The 25,620-nt window shown below is 37.9% G+C and overlaps 1 protein-coding gene across 1 annotated transcript in view; it reads left to right on the top strand.

The window, feature by feature from the left end:
* LUZP4 (leucine zipper protein 4) overlaps positions 1-4,118 on the top strand; it is a 41,255-nt gene extending 37,137 nt beyond the window's left edge. The window contains 3 exon segments of the mRNA XM_054580391.1: positions 762-877; positions 3,572-3,912; positions 3,914-4,118. Of these exon segments, the coding sequence (XP_054436366.1) occupies positions 762-877; positions 3,572-3,912; positions 3,914-4,118 (662 nt within the window).
* Positions 4,119-25,620: the final 21,502 nt, after the last annotated feature.

The raw sequence follows: 25,620 nt of genomic DNA, 5'->3' as shown, positions 1-25,620 counted from the left end.
AGAGTGCAGAGGAACATGAAGAAAGTTGGTTGTGTCCCTAAACACATTAGTCAGTGCGTGTGCATATTTTAATATGAATGCACTATAAATTGCCATAATAGAAAAGTCTTTTCAACAATTAAGGATCTCTATGGTCTAATCAACAAGTTGGAACCACCTTGATATTGTACATACTTTAACCCCAGCCAGTAGCCTACCCATCTTCATTAGAGTGGTTATTTGAATCTTTCAGTGGCTTCGTGGGTACTGAGAAAAGGGTGGAGTGGTGGTTATTATACTGGCAAAGCTGCTAAAAATAGTGAGGTGGCCCATTCTCATGTTTCTAACTAAACATAAAATTGATCTTTATGAGCCTTTTGGAGATCCATATTCTTTGATCATTTCTTAAGTTTACTCTACACCCAAAGCAAAGTGGGTAAGGCAAATATTCAAATAATTAACACAAAGCAGGCAGTTTCTCCCCATCTCTCTATTTTTCAATTAATTTTAGATAATATGCATCAGCCTTAGTAGTATATGAAACCAAATTTGAGGTATTATATACAGATAATGCTACTATATTAAGGTATGCAAGTAGAAATAGTATGGCAAAGACAGTTCTAAGATTCAGTGAGACTCTCAGATGATATCAGACTATAATGAAATATCAAAGTTTTGTAAAACCCAGTGCATAACTTTAAAACAATGAGATCACAGATAATACTTGTAAAATATATGTTGAATTTATGACTGAAAATACAGAAAATAATTATTTTTCAAAGTATCCTCAATATCCAGGAACAACATTAAGGAAAGAAATGATAAAAAACCACACCAAAGACCTTCTGGATCCAAGTCTCAACAAAGTCCTTTAAACAAGAAGTCTTTAACTAAGAAGGTAAATAAATACCAAGAATTAACCAATATAAAAGGTCCTATATTTAATATATATTTCTTAATATTATGGATTATTTTAAAGTTTACTGAGAGCACAGATTGTTTCTTAGTATTTCCTTATGGTATCTAGAACATAATTTAAATTTGATATTTGTTAATTGATTTTTTCTTGTAACTGTTTCCATAAACATTTCATTCTTGCTATTTTCAATCATCTCTAGAAATTTTGAATTTATAAAATGCCAAAAAAGATTATTGGTTTTGTGATTAATCTTGTGTAATCATAATTATTTTTGTCCTCATATAGAGTCTTTGATCTTAAGTTGTAGTAACCTTGTGAATGAATTATAAAAACTAGAAGTCATATGATATAGGATATGAAATATACTCTGGAAACAACAGGTGGGACATATTATAGTTGTACAAATCTGTCACCTCTAACCTTATATAGGTGAGTCAGTAACTGCGCAGGAATTTGAGAATTGCTCATATCCAGATCCATAAACTAACACTGATGCTACTGTTTCAGCTTGGCCTATATAACATGATTCTTTTTAAGATGGTATATGGTCATTTAGTAAAAATAGTGGTTCTGGGAGCTTGCACCATTTTTGCCAAATTATGTAAATGCAATTTTTTTGAGGGAAACCTGTTACATTTTCAAATATTTAAAGGATTAATTTAAATTGATTTAGTAAAGAGTGATTAAATGTCTTCTATGCAGGCATCATGCAAGGTACCAGAACAGCCTTGCTTCAGATATTATATGTGCTGGTAGGAGAAAAAGGAAAAAAGTTTAATGCCAGCCAGATCTTAATACATGTTCTAATAGAGTATGAGTTATGTATTGTGGAGATGCAGTAATTCATTCTGATTGGGGGTACTTGAGAAAGTTTGATGGAGGAGATGACATTTAATCTGTAGGGGGAGGAGATATTTAATAAAGTTTGTAAAGAAGGACATGAACTTACGTCTGCTATAGTTGAGATGAATAAATGAACGAAGAATCTGTAAACCAGTATTTTCAAATTAAAAACATCTATCTATCTTTTGTATTTTTGAGACTGTCATTATAGCAGAAATCACCAGGAAAAAGTACTCTGCAGTAAATAAATATATTAAAATTGAAGTATAATTACTTCACTAATAAATTGAATAATAATTACAGTTTTCAATCATGGTTTGAAAATTCTAGTAGATTAGTTTTGTACTTCACGAGATTTAATCCTTACTTCAGTACAATACAGTTGTATTTATTCAATACAGTTCTTTTGATAAAGAATTTTTTATAAGGAGAGAAACCTAACATGCATTTTGTTTTATAAAGGTAGAAATCAGTAATACCCACTTTGATGAAAATATTTCATATTTAAACATTTGTAAAAAGACTACAAGCCCTTTGGAAAGATACTGGGGTGCATGTGGATCTTTAGGAGACGGGTCTCAATTTTTCCTGCTGACTCACTGCGCTGCCAACACTAGTCACTTAACAAAGAGAAGAGGTGCAAGTACATTTTACCCAAACTCCTTATTTATGTTTTACAATAGAAGAGCTAGAGAAGGACTATGGCTTTATGCTTAAGCAAAGCAACAAATTTGTCATTTTTTTTCTTTTACCAAAGTTTTATGTGAATGATATTCATTATGCCTTTTAACAATTGCTTCCAGCTTCTGGTAGTGTTATACTAGAAAGTCACAATGCCAGATCTAAGGAATGTTCTGTTTTCTAGGCAATATTTACTAATGGGAAGCTTGATTTCTCCACACTGTCCATATGACATTATTCTCTTATATTTAGATAGAAGCATAGAACTTTGTCAAAGCTTTCATTACTTTTATTTGGCTGATTCACTCCAGTGCCCTATTGGTTTAAAATTGAAAATGTAGCCCTTGCTGGTGTGGCTCAGTGGGTTGAGTGCCAGCCTGTGATCCAAAGGGTCCCAGTCAGGACACATGCCTAGGTTGTGGGCCAGGTCCCCAATAGGGGGTGCATGAGAGAAAACCACGCATGGATGTTTCTCTCCCTCTCTTTCTCCCTCCCTTTCCCTCTCTAAAAATAAATAAATAAAATATTTTTAAAAATTGAAAAGGTGGAAAGGCTGAGTTGTTGCCAGGCCAATTTACTTGAACAATATTAAGCCAAATGTTTGCTTTCTTTATAGCCACCTTTCTTTCCCCTTACCTGTCTTTCTGTCTAGAATTAAGCATTAATTTATATTGAAGAGATATATAACTTCTTTTTAATGATCCTAGATAGGTGAGCAATAAATAGTATGATTTTGAACACTTTCCTTTGGTTCTAAGGGTTTTTGCTACAAAATATTATTAAATATTCTGTCTCACCTTAACTATAAAGTCAAAATTTGTTGTTTCTTTAGGTAAAAAAGTAGATCTAGAAAATGGTAAGTAGAACATGACCTTGGGATATATTCATATTTGTAATGCAACTAATTTTCCATATATAAACATTTCATTAAAGTTTTATGTGCATAGTGTTGTTTGTTCTAATGACAGGAGACATGAGAGCTTTCTGTAAATTAGTTCCAAAAAGTCTGTAGTCTATAGATGTGAGGACAGTGGAATTCTAAAAAAAGGGGGGGCATTGAAATTATCTTGACATAGTATCATTGTGACTAAATGAAATAATCACTGGGTACATGTTTCATTCATTTAGTAAAATTATTGTTCATTGCAGAAGAAGTGCAGTGATCATCCTAAGGCCCAAGCAGAGAAGAAGCGAAGCCAATCCAAAGAGAACCAGCGTCAATCAAAAGTACCTCAAGGCCAATTGGAAGAAAATCGACACTATTCAGAGAGATCTAGAGGCCGTTTAGAGAAATCTCGCCGTCAACGAAAGAAACCTCGAGGTCAATCAGAGGGATCTCGTAGCTCCCCAAAAAGATCTCATGGCCATCCAGAGAGATGTCGTGGCCACTCTAAGAGATCCCGTGGCCGCTCTGAGAGATCCCGTGGCCACTCTGAGAGATCCCGTGGCCACTCTGAGAGATCTCATGGCCACTCTGAGAGATCCCGTGGCCACTCTGAGAGATCTCATGGCCACTCAGAGAGATCTCGTGCCCAATCAGGGAGATCTCGTGACCAACCAAGGAGATCTCCTGAGCAGTCAGGGAGATCTCCTGACCAATCAGGGAGATACCGAAGATACTTACCAGAAGGAAGATTTAAAACTTCACCCAAAATTGAGTATGAATTTGACAGGTAAAAACATAATGACTTCTTAATTATTAGTACAATTGGTTAAGTGACTAGAAATGTAAGGGCATACTTTATATTTTTAAATTTATTCTCTTGATCAGCTAATTAGATTATGTACTTTTAAATTTTCAAATAATTTATACTTTTTAGCTATAGAGTCACTGTACCCCTGGAACTAATATAAAATAATACTGAATATCAACTGTAATTGAAAAATAGAAAACATTTTAATTTAAAAAATTAAATCAGTAATAAAATAAATACAACATTACTGAAATATTTATGTGTAAAAAATGCCCTTACAACAAGCCTTTTTCCAGAACCAAGTTTATATAGCTATATGTTAATGGCTAAGTGTATATTTGTTGTAACAGACATTATATTGGGACAAAGATATTAATAGAATAGTGGCAGTATATACATGGGATCAATATTCTTTCACCTTGCTGATGTTCTCTAGCTATCATCTATTTAATGTACGCTAATTAAGTTGCTCCATCTAGGCCAGCTTTCCCATTCTGAGCCCTATGTACTCAGCCTTTCCTACTGAGCCTTCTCCATAGTTAAAATATACTGACTTGGAGTCCCATTACCTTTGAACCTGCCAACCTACTAGGCTATCTACTCTAAAATCCAAATATGATAAGTTGATAATATATAATCTCTAATGATGAATTTCTGTATTTTCCTCCTCTGTCTTCTTCCTAAAGAATCTTCAGAGAATATTCATTAGACAAATGATAAGGGTATATTTGGGCAGCTGAGCTTTCTTGCTTTCTTCAAATCAGGCCATGGGGGAAGATGCTACTCTATGCATACATGCAACACTAACATTCTAAATATATCTTGAATATATTTAGATATATATTCTAAATATATATAAAAATTGTATCTATACACTGTTCCCTTACAAAACTTATGCTAGGTCTCTTTGCCCTACCAAAAGAACCAGAGAAATTTAACAGTATTGCAGATTATTTGAGTTTTAAAAGCCACAGAACACTTTTATTGTGATGGATTAGGTAATTGAGTAAAAATTTAGTTTTAGTTTGAAAATTTCAGCTATTGTCTTCGGTTTGCATTGCTTATAAATGTCTAGTGAAATGTTGTAGCTTATATTAACAACTTCACAGAACTGCTGATTTCAGCCAAAAACAATTATTTCCAAAATGTATGTGTGGGTTATGGTATATATAGATAATGTCTGATGTAGGGACAATTATAATGCAAAAGCCTCACAATATTTATATCAACAATATAGAAATAATTTGCTATAAAATTTTAAAATGTTTAACATTAATGACAGAAATTCATAGGGACTTTCACTTTTTACTTCATTTCACATCTGATTTTTATTTGTAAAGTCATATAATACTTCCATTAAAGCACTTACCACTGAGCAATGTTTCGCTGTCTGATGTGCAGAGGAGCTAATACTCTCACATTGGCTATTCAGAAAAGAAAAGGCTTTTATCGTGAAGCTGACTGGCTAAGAGACAGAAAGCAAAGCTCAAATCTGTCTCTCATCCAGACTTCAGGGCAAGGTGGTTTGTATTTTTTTTTTAATTACAATTGACATTCAGTATTATTTTATGTTAGTTTTAGGTGGAAAGCATAGTAGTTAGACATTTATATATTTTATGAAATGATCCCCATGTTAAGTCTAGTACCCATCTGGCCCAACACAAAGTTATTACAGCATTATTGACTATATTCCCTGTGTAGTACTTTACATCCTCCTGACTACTTTGTAACTACCACTTTGTACTTCTTGATCCTATCACCATTTTCACCCGGTTCCCCCACTCCCATCTGGCAACCATCAGTTTGTTTTCTGTATCTGTGAGTCAGTTTCTGTTTTGTTTGTTTTGTTATTTAGGTTCCACATATAATTAAAATCATATGTTGTTTCTCTTTCTCTGTCTGACTCATTTTACTTAGCATAATACCCGCTAGCTCCATCAGTGCTGTTTCAAATGGTGAGATTTCATTCTTTTTAATGGCCAAATAGTATTTCATCATATATTTGTATCACCATTTTTTAAAAGATTTTATTAATGTTTTAAAAATTTCTTAAAATTTATTTTCCAGCAATTCATATTTTTTCTTATATAATCTTTTTTCAATTTATACATCATGCTTATTCTATTACAGTGGTCTCAGTTTTTCCCCTTTTACCCCCCTCCACCCATCTCACCCCCACCCCTCGCTCCCACAGTCAATTCCCACTCTGTTGTCCATGTCCATGGGTCATTCATACATGTTCTTTGTCTAGTCCCTTCCCCTTCTTTCCAACATTGTCCTCTTTCCCCATCCCCTCTAGTCACTTTCAGTCTGTTCCATGTTTCCATGAATGTGGTTTATTTTTTCGTTAGTTTATTTTCTTGAATAAAGTCCACTTATAGGTGAGATCTTATGATATTTGTCTTTCATCAACTGGCTTATTTCACTTAGCTTAATATTCTCCACGTCCATCCATGTTGTCACAAAAGGTAGCAGTTCCATCTCTATTTCTTTCTTCCTTAAATGCAGATTGATTTTATTTCTTTTAAATGTCAAAGTTAATTATACTAAAACAATTTAAAACCCTTATAAAGTCTCAGCAATTAAACCAACATGACACCAGCACAGAAATAATCAAGTAGATCAATGAAATATTATAATGAGTATTCTAGAGACAAACATATATATCTGTCTAACAATATATGATTAAGTTGATTTTCAAATCAATGGGTAAAATAACGGTTATTCAACAAATAAGGTGCATAGACCACTATTACTTGAAATAAAACAAATATATAGCCCTATTTCATATATTATACAAGAAATATTCAGGTGAGTTAAAAATCAATATGTAGAATCTAAGGAGTTTTAGAGAAAATAGAACTAATATTTTATATGACCTGAAATAAAATATTCAACCCCAGAAGCTATAAAGTAAATATTAAAAATATGACTATATTAAACATTTAACTATATAGTAATATACATATAAAAAATGTTAAAGGACAAGGGACAGAATAGAAAAGTATTTGTAACACATCTAAAACATGGTTAATAGGTTTTTTTCTGGGGGGGGGAGTTCCATAAACCTTTAATCAATAAATGGATGATACCAAAAAATCATTTAAAGTTTTTTTTTAAATAATAGAAATAGGCAAGAAATATACTAAAACAGATTTCGTTTCAACAAATAGTAAAGGAACAATTAAAACAACATCATTGTCACAATCAGATTAATGAGTATTAAAAATATTGGTAATATCAAGTACTGGCAACTCTGAAAGGAACTGGGTATTCATAGAAACTTTTTCTTCATGTTAAAGCTGTCCCTTTAGCATATGTTGCAGTGCTGGTTTGGTGGAGGTGTATTCTTTTAGCCTTCTTTTGTCTGGGAAACTCCTTATTCTGCCTTCCATTTAAATTGAGAGCCTTGCTGGGTAGAGCAGTCTTGGTTGCAGACATTTGCTTTTCATGACTTGGAATATTTCTTGCCATTCCCTTCTGCCTTGCAGGGTTTCTGTTGAGGAGTCAGATGCTAGCCATATGGGGCTCCCTTATATGTTACTACCTCCTTCTCCCTTGCTGCCCTTAGGATTCTCTATTTGTCTTTGATATTTGCCATTTTAATGATGATGTGTCTTGGAGTGGGCCTCATTGGGTTCCTCTTGAATGGGACCCTCTGTGCTTCCCAGACTTGTGTGCCTTTTTCTCTCCTCCCTTTAGGGAAGTTTTCCATCATGACTTTTTCAAACAGGCTCTGTGTCCCTTCCACAGCCTCTTCTCCTTCTGGTATCCCTACTATATGGATATTTTTACGTTTCAGGTTGTCCTGCATTTCCCTCAATGCCTCTTCATTCTTTTTGAGTTTTTTATTTTTTTATTTTCTTGCTCTTTCTGAGAGCTTTTTGCTACCTTGTCCTCCAGCTTGCTGATTCAGACCTCACCTTCATCGAGCCTGCTTTGGATTCTTTCTCCTGTGTTCTTCAATTCAGAAATTGTATTCTTCATTTCCTCTTGTGTCTTACTGATAGCATCTGTGTCGTTTTTCATGCTGATATAGTTTGTAGTTAGTTCCTCATAGTTTTCCTGTACTTTTTGGTAATTCTCTCTGAGCTCACTGAGCTCATTGAGTTTCCTTAGAACCGTTGTTTGGAACTCAATATCTGAGTGTTTATTTGCCTCTATTTCATTTAGTTGTCTTTGTGAGGATTCCTCCTTTCCCTTCGAGTAGGGGGTGTTTCTTTGTCTTCCCATTATTTGTGAGACTCTTCTCTTTTGCTTCTGATTCTTAAGTTGATCTGTGTTGATTTCCTGACTTTGTGGTGTGAACTTCTATGGTTGGAGACCGCTGTTTTTACTTTCTGGATCTGCCTCTGATGATGTCAGATGTTGACCATGTATGACCTTAGGCAATCTGTTCAAGACTTTCAGTAATCTACTGTTGGTGGCTGTCTCCTTTGGCTGTTAATCTATTCACTCTGCACTCAGCAGGGCACCTTAGACAGCTCAGGGCGGGGCTAAGCCCCTCCTGGGGGTGGGATTATCGGGTCTGTTCATGCTGGTGTTATGTGGGACAACTCCATACTGGGATCCCGTCCCCTACACCCTCTGTTATCTCCCCAAAGCCTCCATCCCCAGTCTGTCCTCAAGTGTCTCCAGACCTCTCTGTTCCCCCTTTAGCCAGGGATCTACTGTCTGTGGCTGCCGTTCTGCATTCGGCAGGCAGCTTAGACAGCACAGGACGGGGTGGATCCCACCTGGGGGTGGGGCTATTGGGTCCTTTGACATGGTACCGCTCAGGGGGAGTGGTCTCTGTCTGGGCAAGATGGCTGCTGCCGCATGGGGGATGAGTCAGCACCAAGATCCCACTGGCTACTCTCCCAGTTCTGTCCCCAAAGTCTCCTTCCCCAGACTCTCCTCAGGCGTCTCTAGCCCACTCTGCCCCCGCCTTTGCCAGAGACCAGGGAAAGTGGCTGCAAATAAAAATATTGCGTTGGCCCTTTAAACCGTTCTTTGCGTCTCCAGCTGCCTGTCTCTGGCAGAGAGCAACCCTGCTGCTTTTCACAGCTGGCTGTTTTCCATGCACTTTTTGGGCTCTGGTGCTGTGGGCTAGAGATCCCCGCTTTTGGTTTAGACCCCGCTCTCTTTAGGGGGCTCTAACCAGCCATTTCAATATCCTTCTCGTGCTGCTGCCCTTGGGCGTCCTGCTGTCTTCTCAGGTCTCTACCGCACTCCTTTCCAGTTAGATTGCACTAAAGACGATTCTTCTGTTTCCAAGGTTACAAGGCTCCTCTCTCGCTATTGTTCAGTTGTTTGTTCCAGGTAATTTCTCCACAATTTATTTGTAATTCCAGGTTGTTCCTTGGAGGAGGTCAGCGTGACTGCCACTCACTCCTCCGCCATCTTGATTCACATCTATTTATTTATTTTTAGACAGAGGGGAAGGGAGGGAGGAAGAGAGAGAGAGAGAAACATCAATGTTTGGTTGCCTCTCATGTGCCCTGCACTGGGGACCTGACCTGCAACCTGGGCATGTGCCCTGACCGGGAATCAAACTGGTGACCGTTCATTTGCAGGCCAGTGCCCAATCCACTGAGCCACACCAGTCAGGGTGTACCACCGCTTTTTTATTCATTCATCTTGGTGGACACTTGGATTGCTTTCATAGCTTGGCTATTTTAAATAATGCTGCAATGAACACAGGAGTGCATATATCTTAAAATTAGTATTTTAGTTTTCTTAAGATAAATCCCCAGAAGAGGAATTGGTGAGTCATAAGGCAGTTACATTTTTTTAATTTTTGAGAAAATTCCATAGTTTTCCTTAATAGCTGCACCAATCTGCATCACCACCAACAGTGCACAAGGCTTTCTTTTTCTCCACATCCTTGCCAACACTTATCATTTGTGTATTTATTGATGCTAGCCATTCTGAGCTGATATTGCATTGTGGTTTTATTTTGCATTTCTATGACAATTAGAGATGTTGAGCATATTTTAATATGGTCTATTAAATAGACCTGGTTGGTCTATTGGCTATCTGTGTGTCCTTTTGGAGAAGTGTTTATTCAGGTCCTTTGCCCATTTATTAATTGTATTGTTTATAGAGTGGCTTTTTGTTTTCTTTGTGTGTTTTTTGCTGGTGAATAGTATGAGCTCTTTATAACTTTTGGATATTAACCCTTTATCAGATGTATCATTTGCTAATATGTCCTCCTATTTAGTATGTTGTCTCTTCATTTTCTTGATGATTTCCTTTGCTGTGCAAAAAAATTTTAGTTTGATGTAGTCCCTTTTGTTTATTTTGTTTCTTGTTTCCCTTGCCAGAGGAGATATATAATAAAAAATATTACTGAGAGAAAGAAATGTCAGATTTTACTGCCTATATTTTCTTCTACGATTTTTATGGTTTCAAGTATTACATTTAAGTCTTTAATCCATTTTGAGTTTATTTTCTCTCTCTTTTTTGAAGACTGACTGCTATAGTTTTTTTAATGTTTTGAGAGTTTTTGATTTTATTCTTGTATATGATACAAGAAGTGGGCTGGTCATTTTTTTGCATGTATCTGTGCAGTTTCTCCAGCATCATTTATTGAGTAGATCATCTTTACCTCACTGTACATTCCAATGACATATTTCTGTCATTTACGAGTACATTTATTCTCTTAGTAACTGAATAATTCTGTTCAGTTTCTGTCTCCTTTATCTTCCATTATATATATTTTTGGTATTCTCAACACAAATAAATGGTATTTGTTGGTTACATTTAGAGTTATCAAACATAGAGGGGATCCATTAGAACCTGACCATGCTGACACCTTCAACTTGGACTTCCCAGTTTCTAGCACCATGAGAAATAAGTTTCTGTTGTTTATAATCCACCCAGTTTATGGTATTTTTTTATATTTTCTATCTCTTTGCTGATATTCTTATTTTGGTCTCTCATCATTTTCCTGATTTCATTTAGTTATATACCTGTGCTCTCTTTTAGCTCATTGAACATCTGTATGACTGTTATTTTAAATTCTTTGTCAGGCAGCTCTGTGTTTTTTTCAGGTTGGTTTCTGTAGTTTTATTTTGGTCCTTCAATTAGACCAAGTTTCTGTTTCTTTGTATACCTTATAAATTTTTGCTGAGATTTAGACATTCGAAAAAACAAACACCTTTCCCAATCTCTGCATAGTGGCTTCATGAAGGGGAAAATCACCAAATCTGCCCATCTAGAAGTTCTAGGACCTCTCAAACTTTTTACGAACTCTCACCCTCCTTGGTATCTGCCTGCAGAATTGCAGTTCTAATGGGCGGCTTCCCTTTGTTTTCAGTGGCTTCCAAACTCTGACAGCAGTCTCATCTATGCCTACACTCTGAGAGAGAGAAACCAGCCCTTCAGGCAACTCCCAGACAAACCAGAACATTCAATGCATGGTCCACTCTTTACTTTCCATCCCAAAGGAGGAATCCCAGTATAGGGGATTCCTTCTGGTTGCTCTGTGTTGTGATGTTTAGGGTGAGATATACAAATGGGTGCACTAAATGCCATGAATATTCCTATCCCATTCACTGGAATTTTATCTTGGTTTTACAATGGCTTGGGTGCCGAGGCTTCAGCTGGTCTCTTGAGTTCTTTCTTTTATTTTTTTTAATGGTTTCAAATGCCTTTCTTATTTATTTATTTATTTATTTATTTATTTATAGACAGAAGGAAAAGGAGGGAGAGAGGGAGAGAAACATCAATGTGCCTCTCGCATACCCCCTGCTGGGGACCTGACCTGCAACCCAGGCATGTGTCCTGACTGGGAATTGAACCAGAGACCCTTTTGGTTCACAGGCTAGTGCTCAATCCACTGAGCCACACCAGCCAGGGCTCTAGAGTTCTCACAGAGGTAGAGTTCTGCACAGGCTTGGGTAAAAGTAGGTTTACTGTTGTTCATATGGAAACTAATACAATAATTAATAAATAATAAAACAAGAATAAACTCTGTTTCACATACTCACAACTGTAAACCTACTTTTTTCTTACCTTGTTTATTGCTGTTAACTCTGTATCTCTGTCAGGAAAGGAGGGCCTGTAGCTTCCTAGTTTCTTATTGTCTTGGCTTAAGCCTTCTTGGGTGTCCATAAGAAGATACCACAGATTAGGTGGTTTAAACACCAGGCATTTATTTCTCACTGTTCTGTAGGCTGCAAGTCTGAGATCAGGGTGTCAGCATGGTTCAATTCTGGTGAGAACTTTTCTTTCTAGTTTGTACACAGCCACCTTCTGTCTGTGTTCTCACATCATTTCTGTCTCCTTTATCTTCCATTATATATATTTTTGGTATTCTCAACACAAATAAATGGTATTTGTTGGTTACATTTAGAGTTATCAAACATAGAGGGGATCCATTAGAACCTGACCATGCTGACATCTTGAACTTGGACTTCCCAGTTTCTAGCACCATGAGAAATGGAAAGAACAAATTCTGGTCTCTTTCTCTTCTTGTAAGGACACTATTCCCATCAAGGGGCACCACTCCCATGACCTTTTGAGGTTCCACCTTCAGATACCATCACATTGGGGGTTAGGTTTCAACATATGAATTTGGGGAGCACAAAATCATTCAGTCCATAACAGCTCTCTTGCTGATATCACTCCTGAAACAAAATTTGAAACAAAAATATTCAAATATACCTGGTTAACTTCTGATCTTTGTTATGCATGTAGAAAGTAATAATTCACACCTAAGCTGAAACTTGCTTATCAAATACTATTCTAGATTTTAATTGACTTGTGTCCAGTCTTAAAGTAGATGTTTAAATATATAATAAAATAATACTTTATAGTATTTCACTTTTAAATATGTATAATATGTATAATAAAATAATCCTGCTTGAAGACATATATTCTAAATAATAATTTCATTCAAAATAAAAGATAAGCTTTTAAAGTATCACCTTTTGTGATTCATGTCAGGTCTTTTATAATGAAAAACAGAAATGGCTATGTCCACAAACAGCCGCAGCAAAGAAATGACCTAATGAACGTGAACCAACAGGTAAGTATTAGCACTTTCAACTTTATATCACAGAATCTGTGTGGTTTTATATATCATTTTACTTTAATAGACTTTATTTTTGCAGCCTTTGTTTCTTCTAGTTTTGACATCTACTTGTATTGATAATTACTTTAATACATTTTAAAACCTATTTACCAACACCAGTGTAGGAAGACGGCACATATCATATATGTCCACATAAGTCAAGCGGTTTCAGTCTTACAGTATAATTACTTGCAAAAGGTTCTCACTTCCCTTCCATTACCCCCCATCCTACCTTATATTATTTAGCTTCTAAGTGAGCATTAGACAACAATGAGAAAGAATGAAAGAAATAAAGCTTATTAGCAACATGTATTATTTTAAATCATATTTTACAATCATTGAATCTCCAGGATAATGTCTTTATTTTATATATTATTTATTTACTGATGATCTATGAATAGCAATTACAGGAAAGATAGTGAATAGTGTATTGATTAAACCAATTAAATCTGTTGTGTTGGAAACTTCCATCTTTAATACAGAACACATGGGTTTGATGTAATTATTTAAACAAAATGTATTATTGAGTAGCTCCTAATACTTATTTACTTATTTCTAATACTTAAATTTTTTTTTCTTTTATTGATTCTAGAGAGGGGAAAAGGAGGGAAAAAGAGAAGGAGAGAAACATCAGTGTAAGAGAGAAACATCAATCATTTGCCTCTTGCATGTACCCTGAGTGGGGACTGAATCCCCAACCCAGGCATGGCCCTGACTGGGAATTGAACCTGTGACCTTTCAGTTTGCAGGACAACGCCCAACCAGCTAAGCCACACCAGCCAGGGCATCTAATATTTTTATTTCTGCATATCTAATACTTATTCCTATACATAAGACTCTGCTATTTTTTTCTAATACCTCTTTACATACAGGAAAAGATAGGCTATTTTAAATGGCAATGTGATATAATGTAAAGACACCTAGTCTGAGTCTCAGAGACTTGGCATCCTTTCCTAGCTAATCCATTTATTAGATGTGTGTATGAGCTTGAGCAAGTCATCTCCCCTGCTCTCAACATTAGTTTTCTTCCTTTGTAAATGAGATGAGAATGAAGGACATCTATATGATGTCAAAAGAAATCTAAGCAGTATGATGTAGTGGTTAATTATAGGAGCTTTGGATTCACACTTGGATGGAAACATATTTCTATCATTTAATACCTGTGTGGTCAATTCTAAGACATACATGTTTTTTTGCAGGTTTCAATATCTCTGAAATCAGGAAGTATCTTACATTCAATAGTCTATCATAGTTAAATTGAAAACTTTTTTTACATCAAATAACAGCACATTTGACAATCGTGGTGTCTTAGATTTGATAAAACATGGTAGCTAAAAAACCTTGGGGAAATCCCTTTGAGCCCGTAAGTGGGACTATCAGCTATAAAATTGGAATAATATTGACCTCATAGGTTGTTATGATGATTAATTGAAATATATGTAAACATTTTAGGATAGAGAATGAATTGCAGTAAGCATTCTATAAATCGGAGTGTTTATTATTTTATATTACTATGATGATGATTATATAAAATTATTCATTATAATCACCAAATGTTCATTATGGCCATATTGCTGTGATTATTTTGAAATGCATGCCTTTATAAAAGTTCTTAAGTTCTAATTAATTTTATTTAATTTGGATTAGTATATATATGTAATATGTATACATGTCATTCATTATTCAAGGGATTTACAAAGTGAAGTAAGAAATCCCCATGGGACTATAAGGGCAAATATGAATATCCTTTAAATAGGTACAAAATCTCTAATAGTTTCTATATAAAGTTAAAACCTCATAGGTGTTTCTATTTGCCCATTCATTTCTTTTTTTAAAATATGTATTTTATTGATTATGCTATTACAGTTGTCCCATTTTTTCCTCCCTTTTATTCCTTGCCACCCTGCACTGCCCCACCCCCGCAAGATTCCCCCCCAAAGTTCATATCCATGGGTCATACATGTAAGTTCTTTGGCTTCTGCATTTGCTATACTATTCTTACCTCCCCCTGCCTATTTGTACCTACTATTTATGCTGCTTATTCCCTGTACCTTTTCCCCCATTCTTCACCCTCCCCTCCCCTCTGATCTCCATTTCTATGATTCTGTTCCTGTTCAAGTTATTTGCTTAGTTTGTTTTTGTTTTTGTTTTTGTTTTTTAGTTTCAGTTGTTGATAGTTGTGAGTTTGTTGTCATTTTGTTGTTCATAGTTTTTGATCTTCTTTTTCTTAAGATAAGTCCCTTTAACATTTCATATAATAAGGGCTTGGTGATGATGAACTCTTTTAACTTTACCTTATCTGGGAAGCATTTTTTCTGCCCTTCCATTCTAAAGAATAGCTTTTCTGGAGAGAGTGATCTTGGATGTAGAGCCTTGCCTTTCATGACTTTGAACATTTCTTGCCAGCCCCTTCTTGCCTGCAAGTTTCATTTGGGAAATCAGCCAATAGTGTTATGGGAACTCCTTTGTAGGGAACTGTCTCCTTTTCTCTTGCAGCTTTTAAGATTCTCTCCTTATCTTTAATCTTGGGTAACTTAATTATGATGTGCCTTGCTGTATGCTTCCTTGGGTCCAATTTCTTTGGGACTCTCTGAGCTTCCTGGATCTCCTAGAAGTCTATTTCCTTGGCCAGATTGGGGAAGTTATCCTTCATTATGTTTTCAAACAAGTTTTCAATTTCTTGGTCTTCCTCTTCTCCTTCTGGCACCCCTATGATTCAAATGTTGGAATGTTTAAAGTTGTCCCAGAGGTTCCTAAGCCTGTCCTCATTTTTTTGAATTCTTGTTTCTTCATTCAGTTCTGGTTGAATATTTATCTCTTCCTTCTGCTCCCAGTCATTGATTTGAGTCTGATTTCCTTCCCTTTACTGTTGGTTCCCTGTATATTTTTCTTTATTTCACTTTGCATAGCCTTCACATTTTCCTCCATTTTTCGACCATACTCAACCATTTCTGTGAATATCCTGATTACCAGTGTTTTGAACTGTGCATCTGATAGGTTGGCTATCTGTTCATTGCTTAGTTCTATTTTTGGAGCTTTGATTTGATCTTTCATTTAGGCCATATATCTTTGTCTCATTGCGCCTGTTATGCTGGAAGGGGCAGAGCCTTAGATGTTCGCCAGGGCAGGGTAACTCAGTTTGCTGTGTTGTGACGCTGCATGTGGGGGAAGAATCCTAGAGGGAAGAATGTTGCTTGCTCGGCTCTCGGCTGACTTTCAGTCACTTCCCCTGCTACCCACAAGCAAATTTGGCCCTTCTGGTGCTTATTCCTGGATGGGTGGGTTTGTGTACATTCTAGGACCCTGTGAGTCTCTCCAATGGACTCTCCTGTAAGGCTGGGAGTTTCTCCTGCTGTTGCAATGCCTCCAAAGGTTTTGCGGCTTTCTTTTCCCACGCTGGAACCCTGGGTTTCGTGGTGTGTCTCACTCCCCAGTTGCTCCTCCTGGTTAATCCTCATGCAAATGTGGGGCCACCTGGTCCACCAGCCACTGCCTTACCCAGGGGGTCCTCCAGCTACCGCCTTACTGGGCGTCCTCTCGGCCCTGGCTGCCCATCTCCGCCCCTCTTACCAATATGGATGAATGTTTCTTCTTTAGTTCCTTGGTTGTCAGACTTCCATGCAGTTTGATTTTCTGGCAGTTCTGGTTGCTTTTTGTTTTTAAATTTGTTGTCCTTTTTTGGTTGTGCGAGGAGGCAAGACGTATCTACCTACACCTCCATCTTGGCCAGAAGTCTGCCCATTCATTTCTTGACTCTGACTTCAGCTCCTACCATTCTACTAATTTTTCTATGAAAAGTTTTTTTGTAATTTCAGTATTGTCAAATTAAATGGCCTTTTTTAGTCCCCTTCTTCCTCTGCTTCTTTGTAGTATTTCATTTGTTCGTTAAGCACTTATTGAGCTCTTACTATATGCCAGTAATGTGCTACCAACTTGAGATTCTTTACTCCAAAAAAGGGCATGGAAGAGAAAGAAAGAGAAGGGGAGGGAAAGGAAGGGAATGGAGGGGCTAGGGGAGGAGGGATGGGAAGGGATAAGGAGGGGAGGGGTTGGGAGGGGTAAAGAAGTGTAGCATAAATACTTTGATAGAGGTATGCCTACAGTAAGCATGGAAGCATAGGGGAGGGAATCTCAAACCAGCTATGGAGGTCAGGGAAGGCATCTTAGAGGAGATAGTCTTTGAGTTGAGTCCCAGAGGCTGAGAAAGAATAAGCAAAACAGGAAAGGTGGAAAAGGCTTTCCAGTCACAGGAAAACATCATGTGTAAAAGTATAGAAGTGAAAGCATGGCATATTTGGTAAACTGCAATTAGCTTAGTTTGGTCAGACTGCAGTGGTTTTCCTGCTGTGCACTGCAGAGTTCTGGGGAATGCAAAGAGCTGTCTCAGGGACCAAGGAAGGTAGTTTTGCTTTTTGATACTTTGCATATTGGAATACCAAGTAAGATTTTACTGGAACTAGCCCTAGCTGGTGTGGCTCCGTGGATTGAGTGTCAGCCTGCGAACCAAAGGGTCACTGGTTCAATTCCCAGTGTAGGGCACATGCCTGGGTTGCAGGCCATGTCCTCAGCTGGGAGTGTGTAATAGGCAACCACACATTGATGTTCCTCTCCCTCTCTTCCTCCCTCCCTTCCCCTCTCTAAAAAAAATAAGCTGTTTTTAAAAGATTTTATTGGAACTAAGGACTATTCCACTGTAAAAAATAATTTGAAAATCACTGAACTCAAGTGTAAAATATGTGGGGCAAAATTGTTGATAGGTGACTGTGGAGCGGTAGCTAGTCAGGAGCCAAATCATGAAGGGCCTGTGTGCCTTGCTAGAGTATAGGTTCTATGTTAAGGGCAGTGCAGACCTATTGACTTTAAAGAAGGAGATGACACTGAACAATTTATTTTAGAAATAATCACACTAGCTCAAATTCCTTTCTTCCGATAGTCTCCAGTTCAAATTCCTTCCCTTCCCTTATTTCCATAGCTCCTATTGCCATTTCTCTTCTTTTGCTTCTCTAAGACCTCGTTAAGCTCCTGGAATATCTGCCATGATTGCCACTAGTTTCCATATAAACTATACCTCCATTAGAGTGGCATTCTTATTTTTCTTTAGCTCTTCGTGAGGACTCTATTAACTAGTGTTACCAATAGAGTGTGAGGTGAGGAGGGTACATGAGGCGCTGTTCAACTCATAAAGTCATTGCCATTAGACACATATGCATCTTGAATTCAAGGCTGCCTTCAGTAGCATCTTTATTTGTAAACACTAATATGTATTTCCAACCTAAACATGACTTTCCAATGAGAATATTTTTTATGTAAACATTAATTTTGAAGAGTACCTCCGTCTGTTATTGTACTTTATAGTCTACTGACATTACAGATGTCTTGGCTATTATATTATTTGTAAGGTTCTTAATACCAAATCCACCTGCAAACTAAAAGTGTGATTAGGACTTTATATAAAAACAGCTGAAGCAGCAAAATCCAGCTACTTATAATTGGGTGCACTGAAACCAGTTCAGTTATGGAGTGCTCTGAGCCAATTAACATTTGAATGGAATATTTTAATTATACTTTGACTTGTTTTATTGGCTACATGTAGGTGTAACCTATGTTGTCACTTATAAAATAATTACAGGAATAAAGGATTTAAGCTAATTATTGTAAAATATTCGAACTTTCACCTGAATGTCCGATTGGGGTAGAAGTAAGATTTTCTTTTTTTTCAAATTTGCACATGTTTATTTCCAATAATTAGGCATAGTGTTAATAGAAACATCCATTTGAAGCAAAGACTGCTTATTCTCACGAAGAGTGGAAATAATGTGGTACTGTAGTTTTAATATGAAGACTAGAAAATTAAGCAAGAAACACAATGTAAATTCAAGACCATGTTTTTAAAGAGACTTAGGAAATAAAATTTGGTGACTGCACCTCAAAAGACCTACTATATTTTATTTCAGGACAGTGAACTTAGAACAAGTATTCCTATTTTCTTTTTTAAAATTATTTTATTGTTCAATTATAGTTGTCCCCATTTTTCCCCCATTACTCTCCCCTGCCCTGCCCACCCCCCACCTCCCACATTCAGTCCTCCCCCCAGAAGTGAGACTTTCTAAAATTATTAGAACAATACAGCTCTTTATCTCAGCTATCTTGAATACAGTCACGGTCCCAAACCTGTTACATAAAGATTATAAGGACACCCTTTGTGGATATTATCTACAATTATTATCTTTTCCCTTGATTCAGGTAATTTGTGTGTAGATCCAGGCCACATCTAGGTCTTGACAGTTATCTTCTGGGTCATTACTAGCCACAAGGCTTTGGGGAAGTGATTTCAGTTTGCCAAATCCCCATTACCTTATTTGTTATGAGAGGAGGGTAGACTGCTTGATCTCTACAGGTACACTGGCTTTGACATTCTTGCATCTATGAAAGGGGAGAACAACCTGAAATTGAATGTTAGACGAGGGATCAAGTGAGCAGAATATTGTCACTGAAAATGTTAATTAGTTTAATACAGAAAATAAGCACCTTGCACTGAGTAAGAAAGGCTTTTTACATGATTTCTTTCAACCTTTCCCGTTTAGGTATCACTGAAAAGATATCACAGCGCCTATGAAAATTATGAAGGAAGTGAGAGATACTTGCATACAGACGCCAGTACAACTAAATTCCGTTGTTATTAGTCGGTACAACTAAATTCTATTGTTATTAGTCAGTACAACTACATTTTATTGTTGTTAGTCAGTACTGCTAAATGTTATCGTCATCAGTCAGTACAACTAAGTTTTATTGTTATTAGTTGATGCAACAAATTTTATTGTTATTAGGGAGGAAATGAAACAAAAATGAATAAATGTAACTTCCAGCATAGGGCCTCTAGATCCTGATTCTGAAAAATCCATAGCAATTTCTGTAAACAGTCCTAATGTAGAACTAGAAAATTCATAAATAAAACTGCCTGGCTTGCTGTTATGTTTGAGATTTCTGTGCATCATTTTCTTATAGTGAATATAAATGTGTTGATGTCGTACCCTTTCTACTTAAAACATGAAAGAATTGTCACCCCAAAGAATTCCATGCCATGAAGATTTTTCCTCATTTTCAGTCTTAAGATTAAAGCCCTGAGCTCTTTAATAATAATGTATACTAGACATACTAAGTAAATTTCAGTGTTTTAAATGACCTTAGCTTCAATCGTGGAGGACTTTGCCCAGTGATGATTATCAGGAGCATCTGTGCATTTTCAGAACTACAATCAGAAAGGGACAAGTGCTGTTGCACTCCCTTCAAAATGGGCTTAAACAAAGGCATCTGTGGAAGGGTTAAAAAAGTTGTGGACACAGAAGCAGATTAATAGTAATAGCTAACATTTACTGAATGCCTACTGTGCTGGGCCCTGTGCTACACAGTTTGACATTTGTGATTTAATGTAACCCCCAGCAATCCTGTGAAGTAGGTATGAACATTTCTATATTATAGATGAATAATATGGGCTCAACAGATTATATTAACTTCCTTGAAGTCAAACAACTGATAATACAGGATGGGGCAAAAGCTGTGAGTATATGAAACACAGAGTTTATTCTTGAATTATTACTTATTAATTACTGTATTATTTTCCATATGAACAACTATAAACCTAGTTTTGCTCCACCCTGTATTAATTCAAATTTTGAATAATACATTCATATTTGGATGATGTGGCTACAAAACGTGTGGGCTTTCTACTCTACTATATCGTCTCTCCACAAATACAAGTAAAGCCAAGGTTAGATTCTTTAAAAGCCTGCTGTATTAGTTTCCTATTGCTTAAATAAATTACCTCATACAGCAGCTTAAACAGCATTTGGTTATTATTGAAGTGGAATTTATTTTTTAATTTAAGTTTAGTTGCCGTGAAGTAGAATTTTGAAGCCCAGTTTTTCCCTAAGATTTTAAGTTTAACCTACAAATTTTATTATTCTGTTTATGAATCCAGTAGATTTAAGTGATCACATTTAGGGATGGGGTTCTTATAACTTCTGTAACTAAATTTCTTTAAATATGCTAGTGATTTTTACAAATGTAATGTGTCCTGTTTTCTTAAGTGTATAAATAGCCATCCTAAAATTTTGCATTCCTAAACAGTTCTTTAAATGTAACAAATAAAGCATATAAATAGGGTGAATATTAAGTTCTCTTAAACATTGTAAAACTGTCACAAACTCAGCCAAATCCTCTTTCAACATTCCGCTTAAAATCATAAGCCTAAAGTCAATTACTCAATTACCTATTTTAAATTGGAATCACAAGGCTAATCTGTAGGCAATCTGGTATACCTGTTATATGTTCAAAATGTGTGAAATACTAGATTTATGCATTCCTAAATTTATCTGAGCTGGACTTTACTTCAGCCTCCTGGTTTAATTAAACCCTTTCTGGGTTAAGAACACTGTCACCAAAGAAACAGTTTTACACTTAAGAGCCAATGTACCCAGGGATATGGTTGTTTAGGCCCTTGAACTCCAAATGCCACCTCCAGTGGGTGGTCTCAGCCCACACCCTCCCATACAGTTTTTATTTCCTCTTCTCCAGTCCTCAGTTCTCCCCCACCACCAAACTCCTCCTCTTCCCCGCTTCAAGCAGCTTCATCACTGGATTAGATTCTATTTATTGCTTGGTACCTTTCAGAGTTCTTTCCCTATTCTTCCCATCCTCAGGGCCCCACCTCTTGCTGTTATTTGGTGGCATCCTCTTGGATGGTATACAGTCACATCCTTGGCTATGAGATGTTGCATCCAAGGCCATGCGAGTGACAAGAATCACAGGGAACAAGAAGGAAGATTCCTTAGTGGTTCCCTTCCCTCTTGGTACCGAAATCTCCTGCTACAGCAGTGCTGAGTTCTAGTATCTCTGCTGCTTACATCCTTCCAGGGACTGTGAGCTCACCACTTGTTTATTCTTAAATTGTGGTAAATATACATAACATAAATTTTACCATTTTAACCACTTTTAGGTGTGCCATTCAGTCACATTAACTACATTCACATTATTGTGCAACCACCACCACCATCTATCTCCAGAACTCCTTTCATTTCCCCACACTCAAACTCTGGACCTGCTAAATAATACCCCATACCCCTAGCCCCCAGCCTCTAGAAACCACCGTTCTATTGTCTGGCTCTATGAATTTGATTACTCTAGGTACCTCTTATAAGTGGAATCAGTCTTCATCCTTTTGTGTCTGGTTTATTGCCCCTAGCATAATGTCCTCAAGATTCATCCTTATTGTTGCATGTATCAAAATTCCCTTTACCACTTGTTTTTAAGTGTTCTTTCTTATATTGAGCTGGGAGCTATGTTAAGGGAGGTGGTCATACAGGAAGCGTTTCTGCCAACCCTCGACCTGCTTCTGGGAGCAGAAAACAAAGGAGAGTGTGTCAGGGGTTTATATGCACCCAGAGGACCAGGGCTAATGAAACAGCATGTAGATTTCTGACAATAATGGTCCTTGGTTGTCCACAGCTGTGTCTCTGGCTGTGGTCAGCACTGCCAAAGAGGAGGGGTCTCAGCTCACTTGCCTAGACATTTTCTCCCTGGTATATCCCTTGGGGGAAATGCCACCTCTATTTTCACTTGGTATATTTGTTCCCTAGGGCTGCCATCTGCAGTTCAGATGTCCAGGCTTATTTGGCTGGTTTTTCACCTAGGGTCTTTGGAGTTGAAATCAAGTATTGGCCCTGGGCCATGCTCTTATCTGGACACTCCGAGAAAGGAGCTTCTAAGCCTATCCTATTTATTGGCAAAATTCAGTTCCTTGAGTTCGTGGGAATGAGGTTCCTGTTTCCTTGCTATCTTGTAGAGGCAGTCTGAATTCCCCTTCCTGCAGCCCCATTCATCTTCAAACAGCAGCATCACACCCTGAAGGAACTCTAGTGGGCATTTTTAGAATTCTGCCTACCACATCTAGAGTGTTACACTTACCTTCATTTAAAATCAAAATGCAGTATATGTGTTCAATAAATCAAAAAAATTGTGCACATTCTGTGGTATGTTGTCAAAGAAAATAAAGAAAAAGAAAGAGACAGTATGACTAAAAGTTAATTTGGAAACCAATATTTAATTACTCAGTGCACTCTCTTTTTTCCAAATCAACCAGGGGGGGAAAAAAAACCCCGACTTATTTAAAACCACTGACTACAGCAACTTTACGGACACAGCATTTGGGCTTTTGTTATTTTCTATCTCTGATAGAGTTGAAACTGGAGGGCAACTGAGTCCAGCGCTTGTGCTGCCTGTCACCTCTCCGCCAAATACCAGCGACAGGGATTGGATTATAATTGTCCTTTTACTACTATCAGAAGCTAGCCGTCTGTGAAGGTGACAAGTACAAACCCTGACATCCACCTTACCTTGAGCTTTGAGAAGCAAGTTAAATAGAGGAAACAGCAATTTGTAAGGAGAAAATTCCTAGGGGGAGCACAGACGTGCTGTTTCCCTCAGGAGTCAGGAATGGTGGAGCTGAAAGGGGAGTCACGCAGCTTCTTCCCAAGCTGGATCCCCTTGTTCCAGGTATTATCTCTCCATTTGCATTAGCATTCCTCTCTTTGCCAGACACCTGTGGTTTATGGCCAGGGATGCTCTGTGTTCTCTGGTTAGGGAAGAGAGGTATAAACCATTTGCTCTCAAGTATCATTGGTTAGGGGAAATAAGGTCTTGCGATTCACCAGCTTCTTATAAGTTGCTCAAATTGTTTGGCCTTATTTAATTTTCTTGTCTCAGTTTCCCTATTCCACTTGCCCAGGAATTTTCCTAGCTTCTTACCATCCTGTCTCAGAGTGTCACAACATGCTGTGGTCTGAATATTTTTGTGTCTCTCATATTCATGTTGAAATCCCAATGCCCAACATGATGGTGTCAGGAGGTAGGACTTTGGGAGGTGACTAGGTCATCAGGGTGGGGCAGATAGGATGAGTGCTTTCATAGGAGACCCCAAAGAGCTCCCTCACCCATTCCACCAGGTGAGCGCACAGCCTGATGCTGGCACTTTGCAGTTAGGAAGAGGCTGTTGTATAGAGCAAGATCAGAGCAGACATTTTCGACACCATCGATAATCCAATATTGTCACTGTCGGCCACCACAGTTATGTCAAGTGCTACGTGAAGAGTGAAATGAGATATAATGGGAACACCCTTAGGAGGGACCTACAACAGCGAAAACCACAAGTCTGGCCACTTGGGTAAGGACTCCATCTGGACACTGTTGTATATGAGTGGGACCTCTACCCCTTGTGGGCTATAAGAACTCAGAGCTCTGGCTACCCAATGGTCCAGCTTGGCTGTACCACGGGGCACACTTGGAGCCCTGCCAGACTTCTACCCCACTGGACGCGTGCCATTGTTACTGAATGTGTACCTGTTGCAGGGGTGCAGATACTATTACCAAGACAACGCCCCCCTTCCCCAGGGTCCCTCTGTTCTAGGTTCTTTGCCCACCCCCCTTGAAATTGTGGCTTTCAGTGGCAGAGTTCGGTGAAAAGGAAAGGAACTTTTTATTCAAAAGTTATACAGGTTTTGAATAATGGCTAAATGTCACTGTTAAAATCCCAAAATCCCTTTAAAACACCCACCAACACACAGAGTCCTGCCTTTCCCCCCATTTGCCCAGTCAGGCCAGTCAGGGGTACCGTCCATTAGAAGAAAAAGAACAGAAGTCCAGGGCTCGGCTAGCAGGTCCCTCGCAGTTCCCAGCACCATCAGCTGTATCAGCACAATCTCCAGTTCTTAATCCAAACCTACATGGCACCTTCTCTTGGCTCACTAGCAAGAGTCCTTTCTCCCCTTTCCACATGGTCCTTGCATTGTTCCCCTGAGTCTGTGTCCAGTTGTCTTTCTTGCAGGCCGTTTCCCCTTCCCAGTTACAACCTAGATTAAAGTTATGCAAACCTTCTCGGTCTGCCTTGTTGATATGCAAAATAACTGCCTTTGCATATGAAGTCTGAAGCTATCCTGCTATTTTTGACATACAAAATGACTCAATGGCCCTGCTCCCTGCCTTCCATCCCTCATGGGGGCCCACCCTGGGGGGAGGTGGGAGAATATCTTATGTTTTTCTTGGACACCCGAATTCTGGACTCCATACAATTCCACCCTTTGCCCCATTACACCACATTGTGGCTGCCTGGCTTGAGACACACTTGCTTCTGGATGCCACCAGAGACCCAGGCTTTGCACCAGAAGCTTGCTCTTTCTCCTTTTATCACGTAAACTCCCCTTCTCTGTGTGTAACCTGCATGTGACTCTTGGTTTATTGGGGAGCTCTCCCATGACAAACCTGGCATTGTGGAAAGGCACAAACGTGCCTGACTGACTCCTTTTGGGGACGTTCCTTTGCTCATGACCAGTGTCCATCAGAACCTTACCATGCCAGCATCTTGATCTTGGATTTCCCAGCCTCCAGAACTGTGA

Source organism: Pteronotus mesoamericanus, unplaced genomic scaffold (assembly GCF_021234165.1).
Source record: "Pteronotus mesoamericanus isolate MK-2021 breed Mesoamerican mustached bat unplaced genomic scaffold, CSHL_Meso_final contig_58, whole genome shotgun sequence".
In the NCBI taxonomy this organism is placed as follows: domain Eukaryota; kingdom Metazoa; phylum Chordata; class Mammalia; order Chiroptera; family Mormoopidae; genus Pteronotus; species Pteronotus mesoamericanus.
The sequence above is the reverse complement of the archived record's forward strand: the minus strand, read 5'-3'. Positions and strand labels throughout refer to the sequence as shown.